The sequence below is a fragment of the Garra rufa genome, chromosome 6 (assembly GCF_049309525.1).
Source record: "Garra rufa chromosome 6, GarRuf1.0, whole genome shotgun sequence".
Taxonomy (NCBI): Eukaryota; Metazoa; Chordata; class Actinopteri; order Cypriniformes; family Cyprinidae; genus Garra; species Garra rufa.
Window position 1 is genome coordinate 35,864,633 of NC_133366.1, and position 16,981 is coordinate 35,881,613.

A 16,981-nucleotide genomic window follows, 5' to 3' on the forward strand; every position below is an offset into this window, starting at 1 on the left:
AGCTATTGAAGGCGAGCTGATCAATTTGATCCAAGACAGGCCAGCTCTGTACGGCATAACGGAAAACGCTATGCAAACTGTGCGGCGGTTCTTCAGGGTTCTCTTCTTGGAATTAAAATACAGACTACTGCCATCTGCAGGTACGCCATGGTATATCTCCTCACGCATGCGCAGAAAGCACCTTCTAGTTTGTAGTCGGCTTTCGTCAGTTTGGTGTGTTCGAGCTCAGTTTAATTGCCCAGACGCCTGCAGACGCAGCCGACTAGAGGCGACAATACGGTCGGCTTTCGTCGGCGCTAATCGGTTGGCGTCGGGTTGGTGTGTCCCAGCCTTCAGAAACTGGCTGTATCCGAAATCGCCCCCTATACCCTCATTCACTATTCCCTACATTAGTCCACTCATTCAGTCCACTTGAAGGAGTGAGTGAAAACGAGTGAGTGAATTCGGACACTGAGTGCACGGGAAGGACTGCCGCTTTTGCATAGTATTGCTTACTGTTTAACAATCATTTAAAACGGACAGTTCGAGTAGTTAGATTAAAGGATTTATCTTGAACTATGTCAAGGAGTTTACATATAAACCCTGGTTAAACAATTTAATAATCAATTTACAACGAATTTGTACCCGTGTTGTATGCTGTATTATGCAGTGGACAAGCGAATGGATGGATGATTCAGCTGCGGGCGCCATCGTCTGGCGAGACGCGGGAATTCAGTCGGCGCGCGACTCTCACAGTGCATTATGGGTTATCTCTAGCTGTTGAGCGTACATTGGTTGTACACTCGTTTTTGCGGTGCATTGTGGGATTGAATGAGTGCACTCGGGAACGTTCACTATGGTTTTGAACACCACTTAAAATGGCTGTCCCCTCAAATAGTGCACTATTTGAGGGTATAGGGGGCGATTTCGGATACAGCCACTGATTTCATTTAGTTCTACATTTAGTTCTTCTTCTTATTCAATGGCGAATAACTCCTTGGGAGCTTTATCGCCACCTACTGTAGCCTACTGGGTATAAAATTACATTTACTTAGGGGAAGAATTTTGAGAAAGGATGAGGAAAAAATAAACAAATAAAATACAATTAATACAAATGTGTAGGGGTCAAATGTTCCCCAACTGTTATATGCAGTTTTCATGTTAGTTTTTCATTAAACCATAAACCAAGGTATTTCCAATGTTTGGTCATATAACTTCAAATCTACATGTTCAATTATCCTGTTCTTTGTGAATCTGCATATGTAGCTAAAGTAATATTTTTAGCCTAATAGCTAATGAGTTAATACTTGTTCAAAACAAACACTTAATTAATATTTGTTCCATATTCTGCTTATCTAGATAAAATAATTGCTTATCTAGATAAAATAATTTAATTTACTTTTATTCACACGAAAAATTATTAGTTCATTTGAACAATATACAGAATAATGCAGCCTAAATAAAGATTGTGAAAGCTTCATACACTGCATGAAGGAGATCCTATAATAGTTTTACATGAATTTACTGTGAACTATACTTTATTATTATATATGATTAATATAATACTATATGATAGTTTCATTATGAAGTGTGTTGCTCATGTCAGACAGCCAGCTTAAATTATATTGATTATCTGATTCTTATATTTATTTTGAAAAAATTTAAAGGTCATTCAGTTACTTGTCATATTCATTATTGTGCTTTTAGCCCAACTTTAATATATTCTTCAGTCATAAACAAAGAAATAAGTTATCTGCCCTGCTCTCATTCTCTGGTTTTAAACTACTGGTTCAGTCTATCTGGTATCAATTGCCAACAAATGTTTTGTTTGTTTTTAATGTGAAATTCATTGTATGAAAACTAAAACATACTTTTCTTTTTCAGCAGCAGGACCAGAGAAAGGCTGTGCAGCTACAAAAAGATGATGATGAGACACTCCTTCTTTTTGAAGACTAAAAAGACTTTCATCAGTTACATACAATCAAAATTTAATGCGTTTATCAAAATTAAATTGGAAAAGGTCACAGAGTTAATGTCAAAAAGTTTTTTGAGAATGTGTGACTTTATTACAATTCAATTTTAATATAAATGTAATGTACATAGATTAGCAACATTAAGAAGGCATTTAAAATGGATGATGTCAGTGTAGGCTGAGGATGATAAAGTAGATGAAGAGGAAGTAGTAGCTTTAGTTAGTCATACTTTTCATGAAAAAAAAAAACTTTTCATCAAAAAATATATATCAAAAAACTTATTTCAAGAATATGACCAATTTTCCATTTCATCTTCCAGTTTTTAAGACATCCAGTGTCTGAATCTGATTCTGCACTGTAAGAATTCTTTACAGAGGAAGACCAAGAGCTGAGGAGAAGCCACATCTTATTGCACCAACCTTCAATGTAAAGATCAAGAGTGAAGTGTCAATCTACAGTCTATCTATCAAATCTATCAAGTGTATCTAGATTAATCTAGATTAAAATAGCTAATTTGAATTCTGCTGAAGGCATTCAGAATATGTGTGCTACCCAAATAATGACTAAAAGTAAACGGGCCAGGTGGGGCATTAGATCAGGCGTTCATCTCCTGTTTCCAAAATGCATCACAAACTGCTTGACAATTGCATTTACAACATAATTACCTATACAAACTTGTGTAACCAAGTACTTCTGCGCAAAAGGCTGCAGGATGTGCGCGTTGCCGTTAAATACACAGACGCGCACGGGCATAGATTTCTGCGTGCATAGTCTTCCATTAAACTCCGTTGCTTTGAGAAGCGTCAATTCAGTTGTTGCATATAGTTTAATGTACGGTGGCCGACAGAGGCCAACGCGCTGCAAACTTAATAAAACACATGCAAACAGAAAAAACTACAACAAATTTCAGATAAAAACAAACTTTAAAAAACATTTTTATCTAAAGTGCTAGAGAAGGTAGTCTTGACTCAAATCACCCCTTTTTTGCAGGAGAACGATCTCCTAGACAAATTTCAGTCAGGGTTTAAAGTGGGTCATTGTACTGAGACCGTTCTCTTAAAAGTGTTAAATGATTTATTGATAGCGGCGGATTCTGGTTTGGCTGCAGTTCTAATTATGTTAGATCTCAGTGCTGCATTTGACACTGTAGATCATTAGATTCTTCTAAAACGGTTGGAGGGAGAGGTAGGATTTGGGGGAACTGCCCTGAAATGGTTTCATTCCTTTATCAAGGACAGAACATTTTCTGTAAATTGGGCAAACGTTTCATCCTTGACCGTCCCCTTCTGACCGGAACAAAAAAAAGGGAACACATTACTCCAGTGTTATCGTCTCTCCACTGGCTACCAGTAAGGTTTAGGATTGATTTTAAGATTTTATTATGGGTTTTTAAAGCACTACACAACTTGGCACCAAATTATATTAGCGATCTCTTAATTTCTTATATACCAGCTAGATCACTTAGATCAGGCAACCAGTCATTGCTGACTGTTCCTCAGTCAAATATGAAGTCAAAAGGTGATCGCGCCTTGTTGGTAATAGGTCCACAACTATGGAACGGTCTCCCCCTGTATATTTGGCAGGCGCCATCTATAGAGATTTTTAAGTCTAACTTAAAGACACACCTCTTTAGTTTGGCCTTTGAAGTAGAGATAGTTTGATTTCGGGGAACCTTTTAAAATGTTGTTTTACTTGTATGTGTATTTTTATTTTATTTAAAATTTTGTGAAGCACTTTGGGCAATGACGTTGCATTTAAATGTGCTATATAAATAAATGAAGTCGAAGTTGAAGTTGAAGTCAAATTAAGAAATCATCTTCATCCGTTTGACAACACAGGCGCTGCAAATCCTCGCAACGCAAACACAAATACGGAAACGCGCTGCAAATTCTCACAACACAACCAAACTCAGAAATGCGCTGCGAACACACGAGGGCTCTGCAAACTAACAAATGCGCTGTATATAGCTCGGTCCACAACGGAAATGTTTCAGGGGGACCTCAAAAAGTGACGAACCCATCTGGGACCTGATTATTTTTTCAGTGGCTGTTGGTCAGAGCAGAGGTGTTATCGGTGAACTATCACCTTTTAGTGATAGTATAGTATCACTTAAAGGTGATAGTGATATAAATAATCAGGTAATATAGTGATATAAATAATCAGGTCCCAGATGAGTTCCTCACTTTTTGATGTCCCCCTGAAACATTTCCGTTGTGGACCGAGTTATATGCAGCGCGTTTGTTAGTTTGCAGCGCCTCCGTGTGTTCGCAGCGCGTTACTGAATTTGGTTGTGTTGTGAGAATTTGCAGCACGTTTCCGTATTTGTGTTTGCGTTGCGAGGATTTGCAGCGCCTGTGTTGTCAAACGGATGAAGATGTTTTCTTAATTTGACTTCAACTTCAACTTCATTTATTTATATAGCACATTTAAATGCAACGTCGTTGCCCAAAGTGCTTCACAAAATTTAAAATAAAATAAAAATACACATACAAGTAAAACAAAATTTTTACAAGTAAAACAACATTTTAAAAGGTTCCCCGAAATCAAACTATCTCTACTTCAAAGGCCAAACTAAAGAGGTGTGTCTTTAAGTTAGACTTAAAAATCTCTATAGATGGCATTTTTAAGGCCTAAAATTTAGATTTTTAAATTTTAGACTTTTTAAGACTTTTTAAGACCCCGCGGAAACCCTGAATAACAAAGGTTAGGGTACGTACAAAACATACAAAAATCATTTTAATAACAAATGAGTTATGTTTTAATAATTAACAGAAGTAGTCTAATATAATACAAAAATTCTTAAGAAATAAACGGAAAGGAGTAAAAAAATATATATTTAAAAATGTTGTCATGATTCAGGTTGTGTATTTTAGCTTTAAAGTACTTTTTTTTTTTAACAAAGCAGCTGATATTTGCCATTGCGACAGCATGGAGGTAGTGGACTGCCGAGTGGCTTTCACTCCAAAATGGCGGAAGCGTAGGGTTTTCACTTCTTGTCAGTAAAAGTTCTTTGGCTGCATCCATGTTTGCACGTCTCATTTGATGTGGTAATTTCGCAGAAGTTGAAGACTCGTTCTCGCCCCCTACAGTGCAATTCGACTAGGTATACGTCATCCGCGCTAAAATATCAAGGTGAAAGTCATCATATCTTGCGTAGTTTAGACCCAGCTCCCAACCCAACTTTGAGAATAGATTAACGGCAATATTTTTTTTATCGCCCAATAAGAGTCTCACGTTAACGCCGATAACGGCCCACCACTAATATTTTGGTTTATTTTCTATAGACAAGCAGGAGGAAACATAAACTCTCAGAAAATTCAGCAGATTCCAGTTATCAGCTTAGAAGAGACAGTCGATCCAACACAAGATGATGTTGTACCAGTACAAGAAGAAAAATATCTCTATCCCTTCTGCCATTCAACAGGTCATGTGTAAGGAGGACATAGTAGGACAACAGGCATCGAGTCAATGTTGAAACAGCTGGCAACAGTTCTACAGCTGCCTGAGGCACTGGAAGTATCATACACTCTGTACACTCTCTAAACACAAACACACACATAAAAAAACAAGTCCACAGCCATTTCACCCTGCAGCCCGGTTTCTCACTGAAGCTAAGCAGGGCTGAGCCTGGTCAGTACCTGGATGGGAGTCCTCCTGGGAAAACTAGGATGCTGTTGGAAGAGGTGTTAGTGAGGCTAGCAGGGGGTGCACTGTCCTTCAGATGAGACGTTTAACCGAGGTCCTGACTTTTTGTGGTCACAAAAAAATCCCATGGCACTTCTCGTAAAGAGTAGGGGTATAACCCCGGTGTCCTGGCCAAATTCCCTTCACTGGCCCTAGTCAATCATGGTCTCCTTATAACCCCCTTTCATTAAATTGGCTATATCACTCTCTCCTCTCCACCTGTAGCTGGTGTGTGGTGAGCGCACTGGCGCCGTTGTACTGTGGATGTTGCACACTGGTGGTGGTTGAGGAGAGATCCCCCATGTGACTGTAAAGCGCTTTGGGTGTACAACAATACACAATGAAAGCGCTATATAAATGCATCATTCATTCATTATATAAGACAATGAATTAACATAAACCTCACCATTCATTTGATGAACAAAGAATTGAAACTATTTAAAATACATAACTCCCCCCCCCCCCTATAAAGCTGATTTGGGGGAATGTAAGCACTGTAAAGAGAATGACTTGGGAAACATTTCTTTTTATGCACGCCATGAGTAATATTTTAAACGCACACTTAAAAACATAAAGTACAACAATATGTCCTCAGTGAACTTATTTGTTGAAATACACAATGGAGAGTTCCATACAAAAAGAGCTTAGACTGCATTTTACATTTCATATGGATACAAATATCTTTGGTCAATTTGATGTTAAAGAACATGCTTTAACTCAAGGAATCACAATGCAAAAGTAAACAGCTTTTTTCCTTGGTATAAAAGGTAAGAACAACCTTAACATATAAAAAGACAATTTTCTTGGTCATCAATTTTTATCTTTTATATTTTAAAGTGTAAAGAACTTTAAAGGGTAAGTTCACCCAAAATGGACATGTGTAATTATTTACTTACTCTCAGGACAGTCTTTCCATTGAAAACAGTTCATCCTAAACTTTCAAGCTTAAAAAATATTCATTAAAAAAGTTATCCATGGGATTCCAAAGGTTTCATCCCAATTGTATAGAATATTGTGCATATCTGCATTTGTGTATGTAACAAATAAATGTGAATCTAAACCTAACACTTGTCGCTTTGTAAAAATGCAAATCTAATGGGAAGAAAAGGCATTTTATCATTTTTGGCGCATAAAAAGCAATTCACATCACTTCATAAAATTGTGATTAAACAACAGACATTACTTCAATGTTCTGAACATTTTTGAAGTTTAAAAGTTTAGGATGAACAGATTTTCAGGAAAGGGACAAAAATCTCTCAGGTTTTCTTCAAAATATCTTAATTTGTGTTCTAAAGATGAAGAAATTTCTTATGGGTTTGGAATGACAGTGTTCCTAAAAAAATTTCTTTTTGGGGGTGAACTAACCTTTAAGAGGAAAATACAATGAAAACAAATCAAAGAAAATAAGACTGAGGTTTTGTTGAAAACACTTAGAACTTATTTTTTTACTGTACTTTTCTTCTTATGGGAAAAATGTGGTTTTTGATGAAATATTTGATAGCACCTAATTGACACTGCAGCCAAGATTGGAAAATTCGATGTGAAGGAAATTTTGCCACATCCAACAACATTGTCACAAAATCTAAGTGAAAGGACACAAACATTATGAGCTGTAATCACTGACATGACTGATACACTTGTGAAATACGGTTGCGCAGTGACAGCTGAGATCTGGACCGAAAACTACTTTCCTATCAGCCACAATACTTTACATTGATGCAAATTACGACTTGGTGTCAAAGGTGCTTTTTGCATCACCATTCAATGCAGGAATTTGAAAAAACTGCGAAAATATTCGAGCTTTAGTATTTGGAAGAGACGGTTCAGCTTTGATCCTGAGTTTGTGGAGCATGTGCACATGAATGTGTGACATCAGTGGCAAACAGCCTTGAACAGATTACAAGCCTAGGTTTCGCTAAAGGTTAAAAAATTAAACCAAATTTTGAATTTCAATGCATTTACAATAAAACAAAAATGACAAATACAAGAAATAATCTTGCTCTATTAGTGCAGTCACAGTTAAACTTGTTAGGACCAGTGAATACATGTGACATAATACAACTGCATGAATTGCCTCACTGACATCTGGATGAGCCAGATAATCATCAATTTGCACAAATACTTGCAACAAATACCTAACAAAGTAAATATCTAAAATTACACAAAACCGGACAGGAAATATGTAAATATGCATGTGAAATGATTGCTTTTTAAACACACTTGTACAAACTTAATTACATAACTTCAATTTTTTGTGTGTGTGTGTGTATAGTGCTGAATTTAGGATAGTATGTTGCACAAAACCTGTCAAAACGTTTTTATTTCTATAATGCTTTATATGATACAGATTGTGTCAAAGCACTTCACAGTGATAAACTGGAAAATTGCAGAATCAATGGAGGCAATTCAGATTCTGCTGTCAAGCAGGTTTAAAAGACAAAGAGTGTCAGGGGGGTGTTGTGACACTTTAAGTTCAGATCAATAACTGTGAAGTTCATCAGTTTGAAATGACATAAATTCAGCTGTAAACTCAGTAAGAATCAGTTTAGTGTTGAGTGAATTCAGTTTGGTACAATGTAAATATTACATGATGGGATTCATCTTAAAGTGTAAAGCAGCTCTTGGGAAGGTGGTATGCCATCATCCAGTCAATGTGAAACTCAAGATTGACTTTGTTTCGGAAAGTCTTTCCACAGTGATGGCACATGACATGCTTCTCTCCAATGTTTCCAATCTTGTGGTATTAAATGTTAACTTTTTGGTTGAACCGTCTGTTCAGGGTGAATTCTTTTCATGTGGGTTTCAAGATTAACATGTTGATTGAAACTCTTTCCACACTGTTTGCAGGTGAAAGGCTTTTCTCCAGTATGAACTCTCATGTGAGCCTCAAGATTTACTTGTTGACTGAAACTCTTTTCACACCATTGGCAGTTGAAAGGCTTCTCTCCAGTGTGAACTCTCATGTGGACGATGAGGTTTCCATGAATACTGAAACTCTTTCCACACAGAGAGCATGTGTAAGGCTTCTCTCCAGTGTGAATTCTCATGTGTCTGTTAAGGCTTCCTTTATGAGTGAAACTTTTTCCACACTGTTGGCAGGTAAAAAGGCTCACCGTAGTGTGAACTTGCTTGTGGACATCAAGGTTTCTCTTTTCACACGGAGGGGATTTGTTAGGCTTCTCTCTGTTGTGAATTTTCATGTGACTGTTTAGGTTTCTTTGTTGACTGAAACTTTTTCCACACTGAAAACAAGTGAAATTACTCGTAGTTGCTGTCTTTTGAGCTCTTGTTGGTGTGGAAGTATTTTCAGATTGTAAGGAACAAAATGATTTTTCTTCAGTTTTGAAATGATGAAGTTTTTCACACTGACCTTTCTCGTCAATTTTATTCAGTTCTTCCCTCTCCTCTTTCAGCGCCATTGGGTCTAAGGTGAGAAAAAAAAAGAAAAACGTTAACGCCATTTAAATGGCACAATGCAATCAACATCAACACATAGATATGTAATTAATTTATTCTAGATTCTATCATAAGAGTGTCCAAACCTGATTTAGATTTTAGCTCCAACTTGAACCAATAAGTCTGCTAGAAATTCTGAAGTTTTCCAAAGACATTGATTAGCTTTATTTGGGGTTAGAGCTAAACTGTAAGACAGTATATCTACTACCCTACTGAAAGAAGCGTTACACGTATTCTGATGCATATTTATAGTACATCATTTAATAGTGCCTCTAAATCAACTGTAGGTTTGAACTGAATTGTAGTGGTGAGCAGGGTTTTACATGAGGGTTATTTTGTATCATTGTTTTGTTTTATTCTCGTCCTCTTCTGGGTTACCATACATGACCAAGATGTTTTGTTATTTGTTGTAAAAGTATTTTTCTTCCAAGCAATATTCTTATTAGTGATGTTACGTTCAACACCGAAGCTTATATATATAAAAAGAACATCTCACAGTGAAGCACTGTACCGGAGCATGATTCGTTTTGGCATAATCACGTGACCTGTGCCGTCCAAAGCTTCATTTTGGCAAACAACCATGTGACTGCTCTGTACTCTGATTCAAATAATGCGAACCTCTTGCGCATGTTTCAGGTGTCAATCACCAAAATATGAATAAATATGTACATGTTTAGTTTTGTGCATGTTCATTTTGTAGTATTCCCCGCTTTACAAGCACATATAATTAATAATAATGTTAGTCATCTTAACAATATTCTTAATTTAATTTGATCATATATACCTACATGAACCAAGTTTATACTTTTATAAGTTTATTTACAGATTAATTCATTTATACCTTGTGTAAATAAAATTACATTTTCATTTATTTATTTATTATGGTTTTCGTAACACAAATTGAGTTATTTTAATTCGAAAAGCTTCATTTTCCCATCACTAATTCTACAGTTACACAGTTATAGATACAGTTAACACAGTTTTATCAGCTCTTAAATATATAAGCACATCTGTTGTTTTTTGCCACTTTTTGCAATTCGATGTAATTTGAAATCGGATGTTTTTATAGGGAAAAAAAGTATGTAATGTAAAGTATGTAAAAATGTAATTTGGGAAAATATACATAAAATCATGATTCTAGTTTAAAAAATAAACTTTAGTATCATTGTAGATCAAACCAATAAGAATAAAGTAATTTCCCATTCTATCTTTTTGACTTTGTCCATACAAATACATTTTCAGTTGAAAATGCATTTTCCCCCCTCTGTTTTGACCCTCAGATGTTTTTTTTTGTTTTTGTTTTTGTCAAGGACAACTCTAATTTCTGTAAAGTTGGACATTTAAAGGATTAAATGAGTGAGTTCAGGTTTGAGAATGAAAACCAACCTGATTGTTCCTCAGTATCTTCATTTTTGACTCTGAATGTTTCTTCAATCTTCATGTCTTCACTCTTCTCTTTAATAAATGTCATCTTTGTTTGTTCCTCAGTATCTTCATGTTTGACTTCAATCTTCATGTCTTCACTTTCCTCTTGAATAAACACCATCTTTGTTTGTTCCTCAGTATCTTCATGTTTGACTTCAATCTTCATGTCTTCACTTTCCTCTTGAATAAACACCATCTTTGTTTCTTCATCAGCATCTTCTTGTTCAACTCTGAAGGTTTCTTCGATGTTCTCCTCTTTAATAAACACCATCTTTATAATAGTGTGTCACGTGGATCTCGTCTGCTTCACCTGGAGTTTTTCAGTGTTTGGACAATTTGTCCTGTTTAAGATGAGAATAATTAACAGATAGAAAAGTAAATGCAAACTAAATGTCTGGGCGTGTCTCGTTCTACTTCAGTAGTCAGTGCACTGAAAAGTGAGTCAGTCAGAGTTATAGTTAATGAATTTAAACAACCTGATAAACTATATATCACATTTAAATACATAAAGTTAGTAAGTATTTGTGATTAATATTTACTAGTACATACTTTTAAATAGCTTAAACTTTCATGAAAACATTTGCAGTTGTTTTATTAAAGTTGCCGCTGAACATGTTTGTATTTATTGTTCTCGTCACTGTTTGTCGTCAGCATGCGTTGATTCAAAAGCTTTGAATCACTGAATCATTTTCCGAATGATATGATTCGGTTCAGATTATTCGGATTCTCAGTTTCTCATCACTTCTTTAATATACTTAATATAATATACACTTATACTTAAAATAAATTAATATACTACGGATTTGCGACATTTGGAGCGAAATATGTTTTTATTAATATATGGATGCGCTTTACTCACGAAACAACGTTAAAAAGTATTACAACGTTATATTTAAGATCGATTCATTTATTTAAGTATCTTGTAAAAACGTGTAAACGGACAGAACAGATCGCATTGATTAAAAAACTTAAAAAAGCACAAACCTTTCTTCAGCCGAATCACAACAAATGCAGGCGCCTGGCACAGCTTCATGACGTCACATCGCAAACCAAAATAAAAGTCCCGTTTACACACTAACGTCTATGAAAAGCATTTTAATAAATTTCCATAATTATTAGCATGGTAAATCTAGAAACCTTTATATTGGCTGAAGGGATGACCCCAAATTTGACATATTTCCCTCTTTTGACTAATCAATGATGTCTAATTTTCAATAACTGCTGGTCCTTTTTTTTTTTTTTTTTTTTTTTTTTTTTACTTTGTATTCATCAATGAACCCTAAAAAAGGTTCCAAATGTGAGTGTATATATATATATATATATATATATATATATATATATATATATATATATATATATATAACAGCACAACTGTTTTAAATCAGCATATTACATTTCTGAAGTATTGCATGACACTGCAAACTGGAGAAATAATGATGCTGATTATTTAGCATTGCATCACAGAAATGAATTATATTTTACATTTTAAAGAAAATATTAATGTTGTATTGTAATGGCATTTCCCAATATCACTTTATTTTGGTATTTTTATCACATAAAGGCAGAGATAATAAGATTAAGAGACATTAGACCAACACTGTACCTTATTCCTTTTGTGTCATAAATTTTTTTTATCTGCTTTAATTTTTATCCTTCTTTACCATGCATTTAATTATCTTCTATCAATCTTCTGTGATTCTGGTGAGCCACACATTTTAAATGTATTGGTTCAGGATGGGCCAATAAACTTGGAAGCCATTCTGGTGGTAAACAAAAGTACAGAGAAAGAAAAACTTAAAAACAGTCTGTTAAATGGAAAACCAGATGACAAGCAAGCACAACTGTGAACTTAAGTGTTGTTGAGGGTGTAAAAACAAAACAAACAAACAAACAAACAAAAAAATGCCAGCATGAGAACCCTCTCAAATTATGATTCTGATCTGATTCAGATTTGATGATTTAGCAAAATGATGCAATTGTAATAAATTGTATTTAGATATTTCATTTCTGATAGTGTTTACTAAGGCTCAATTTATGGCAAGAAAATCTGATGTGAACTGCATCATAAACTACAGAGCAACTATCAAAACAAACCTACACCCTTAATAAACCCACATTTATTAATAGGACGTAATTTACAGTTGCAGGTTCCAAGTATGACTATGATGCAAGACATCCAAGTTCCTATCTTGGATTTGTACTGAAATGAAATGACCGTTTTTTTTTTTTTGTCTTGTGGCATGACAAGTCCATTAAAGAGCTTCATCATAACATTATTATTTGAAGGCTGTCATCAGGCATGATGGCCACTGCAAGCTCAACCTCTCATCTGTGAGATACTGTTGAGGTATATTATACAATGCTCAAAGAAATAAAGGGAACACTTCAACAACACAATGTAACTCCAAGTCAATCGCACTTCTGTGAAATCAAACTGCCCGCTTAGGAAGCAACACTGATTGACAATCAATTTCACATGCTGTTGTGCAAATAGATAGGTGAAAATTATAGGCAATTAGCAAGACAACCTAGCCTGGAAAAATCCAGACCCTAATCTATTAAGATTATGGGTCTGGGATCGAGCAATGAAAACTGCCTAACTCGAGGGGCGGCACCAAGCATGCATTTGAAACTCTAACTGCACGCAATTGGATAACGCCACGACCAATCACAACAATACACGCTTAGCTACCAGCAGAGCTAAATGATGTTTCATTAACCCTTTAGAACGTACGATCACACCGGTGTGATTTGTCTTGGCTGGTCCCTGGAGCGTACGATCACACCGGTGTGATTCGAACGTTCGCCGCATCACGTGATCAGCTGCTGAATTCAAATCTGTTTTGGCGCTTTTGCTGGCTCTGAGCCAGATCGGACGCGCTGAGTGCTTGTCATATTATCACAACTATTAAGTGTTTTCAACCATATAATGCTTATTTTAGGTTTCAGACATTTAAATACACATAAGTACTAGCAAAACCATGCATTTATAGTTTGTAAAATACACACTGATGTCTATGGAAGCGGCAATAATGATCCTACAAATATATTCTGACAACATATTTTATTGATATCATATACAGATTATGTAGGTAACTCTAAAGTTCACTCTCCTCTTCTCCCAGCTCACCAGAGACTTACTTTAATGTCTTTCGGGAGGAGGGGATGCATTTGCGTGTGTTAAATCCCACAGCTCGGATTCAGCGCGAAACAAACATGGCGGCGCCCATCACCCGGTATAGAATAACTAACACGGTCATAATAAAAGTGTTTGGACTTTTAAATAAATTTACTTGCACATATTTCGAAATCGGAATATCAGATATTTCATAATATAGCGAGCATGCTTGTAAATATTAATGATAAAAAAGGGAAAACGAAATAAAAGCGATCCATGTGTCTTACAGTGCTATTGTGGCTGCGGTGTGTCACATGACGCGTCGCCATGGAAACAGTAATGCCAACATTCTAAAATAACGGTCGCCTAAAAAAAACTCACTCTTTGGGGTTAGATAGAATATTTTAAACTCACGTGTGAAAAGGTTAACAAAGTTCGGGAGAAGCGCGTCAGATGCTTAGCGTAAACATCACTAGTCAATCAGCGCCATAGGTTTAAATACAGCTGACTCACCTCAATTCACTCGATGGTTTATCAGTAAACCTCCACCACCCCATCTCATCACTCCGAGTTCTCCCTACTCCTATTGGGGGGTAACGTACTCTGGGTTCGGGCCACTCCCGAGCTCGGAGCCCTTCACCGGACAGCACGCCAAACATGCGCTACTATTCTCCGGCTAATTATATGTAAGCGTGAACTCGTGAACTGATAGATTAAACTCTTGCCGTATCCAGTCGGCAAAACAGCAAAAACGTCCTTCTTGCAAAGGAACGATTCGAGTTTTCGGTTTTCTGTTCCTCTTTTATATGGAAAGCCAAGTCTAACTCGTTCATTATAGCGGCCAAAGCCGTTTCAAACAACTTGTTGTTCATCTCTAGCGACAGCGATCTTTCAAAGTTTACTATATGATTCGGACGTCGCAGTGCTGTCATCATCAGCTTAGCTCGCCTCTGGCCCGCCTACATCAGATACACCGATTTGATTGGTTCCCACAATTGCTTACGTATTGCAGTAACCTGCATCATTGCTCGATGCCAGAGTGTCTTGCAGAGACAATTCAAATTGTGCTCTCGCCAGACCTCTGGATTTCCAGGGTAAAGACAACCCCTATAAAGGAGTGGTTTTGCAGGTGGTGACCACAGACCACTTCTCAGTTCCTATGCTTTCTGGCTGATGTTTTGTTCACTTTTGAATGCTGGTGGCGCTTTCACTCTAGTGGTAGCATGAGACAGAGTCTACAACCCACAAAAGTGGCTCAGGTAGTGCAGCTCATCCAGGACGGCACATCAATGCGAGCTGTGGCAAGAAGGTTTGCTGTGTCTGTCAGTGTAGTGTCCAGAGCATGGAGGCACTACCAGGAGACAGGTCAGTACATCAGGAGACGTGGAGGAGGCTGTTGGAGGGCAACAACCCAGCAGCAGGACCGCTACCTCCGCCTTTGTTCAAGGAGGAACAGGAGGAGCGCTGCCAGAGCCCTGCAAAATGACCTCCAGCGGGCCACAAATGTGCTTAAATGGTCAGAAACAGACTCCATGAGGGTGGTATGAGGGCCCGACGTCCACAGGTGGGGGTTATGTTTACAGCCCAACACCATGCAGGACATTTGACATTTTTCCAGAGAACACCAAGATTGGCAAATTCGCCACTGGTGCCCTGTGCTCTTCACAGATTAAAGCAGGTTCACATTGAGCACATGTGACAGAGTCTGGAGACGCCGTGGAGAACGTTCTGCTGCCTGCAACATCCTCCAGCATGACCGGTTTGGCAGTGGGTCAGTAATGGTGTGGGGTGGCATTTCTTTGGAGGGCCGCCTCCATGTGCTCGCCAGAGGTAGCCTGACGGTATCAAGATGAGATCCTCAGACCCCTTGTGAGACCATATGCCGGTGCGGTTGGCCCTGGGTTCCTCCTAATGCAAGACAATGCTAGACCTCATGTGGCTGGAGTGTGTCAGCAGTTCCTGCAAGACGAAGACATTGATGCTATGGACTGGCCCTCCCATTCCCCAGACCTGAATCCAATTGATCACCTCTGGGACAGCATGTCTCGCTCCATCCACCACCTCATCAGGAGCATGCCCAGGCATTGTAGGGAGGTCATACAGGCACATGGAGGCCACACACACACTACTGAGCCTCATTTTGACTTGTTTTAAGCACATTACATCAAAGTTGGATCAGCTTGTAGTGTGTTTTCCACTTCAATTTTGAGTGTGACTCCAAATCTAGGAAAAATACTGAATGGTGGTGAAACCACAACACATATTAGATAAGGGATTAACCTGGAATTTTCAAGTTATCCTGTCTGATTTTTTTGCATTAAGCAGACATGTAGCTAAATTAAATTACTATGAAGATTTATTCTTTATTTTTGCTCAAGAGACCTGCTCAATCATGATTTTAGTGCCTGCACCACCCGAGAGTCTCCACAGACAGAGCCTGTGATGTGACTGTTTTCTGCACAGTGCTGCATAATATTGCCAGCCTAGGAAAAGAAAGAGTTCTCAGAGTTGCTTTGGATATTGACTAGAACAATGTTGCCATCTTCCCAGATAACAGAAATAGACTGGTCAGAGAACAATACATAGCAAATTATTTAAGTTAATTATGTTTTGATTTAGCCTGTGCTTTAAGTAAGGAAAAATTGACGACGGGCCGAAGGGTGTGCATTATTTTCGTAGAATTCTACGGCCCGAAGTCAATTATTCCGCTTATACTACAGTTACCACACCTCAAGACATCGATCAAATGATATATTTCAAGACATTCGTCCCGTTTTATCCTTAAAACGCTATTGTGAGTTGGATTAATTTCTTACGCAGCTCATTCAACAGCTTTGTTGCTAGTTCCAAAACGTCATTTTAGAACTAGTAACGACGCTTGGGCTGTTAATAGCAAAATAATGCCGTTAATAATGTAGTTTAGACAGACCGACAGACTAGCAGACAGACGGAAAGAGTGAGGGAGAGAAACTAAGTGTAAGACTTTACCTCTCTCACGTCTGTCTCTCTCAAGGTTGACTGGCAGCATCGTCTCTACTAACAGTTAAACTTTAAGTTCATTTTTTAAGTAACAACATTAGCGCGAATGCTAACGTGAGTTCAAACTGTAACGTTATGTGTGTGCGTCTGTGAAGTGTGAGAGAGGACGAGAGAAATAGATTTTGTGCTTTCCTTACATAATAAAACGTAATATATTGTGGAAAAAAGCATGGAAATAATCTGTCGTTTTTATCCTGATGTTTACTGTATTTATTAGTTTGGCCAGTGTCATTGTGGGTTTTAGTTATTTTGCTGTTTTGGGCTGTAAGGACCTTTGAAATAACTGAAATCATATGGCGAAGTGATA

General features: G+C 37.3%; 1 protein-coding gene across 1 annotated transcript; it reads right to left on the reverse strand.

Annotated features, from left to right (window-relative positions):
* Positions 1-7,146: 7,146 nt before the first annotated feature.
* Positions 7,147-10,852, reverse strand: LOC141337502 (uncharacterized). Its single transcript, XM_073843343.1, has 2 exons — positions 10,479-10,852; positions 7,147-9,060 (listed from the first exon to the last, which is right to left on the reverse strand). The coding sequence occupies exons 1-2, from the start codon at positions 10,786-10,788 to the stop codon at positions 8,387-8,389; spliced, it is 984 nt and encodes a 327-aa protein (XP_073699444.1). The 5' UTR covers positions 10,789-10,852; the 3' UTR covers positions 7,147-8,386.
* Positions 10,853-16,981: the final 6,129 nt, after the last annotated feature.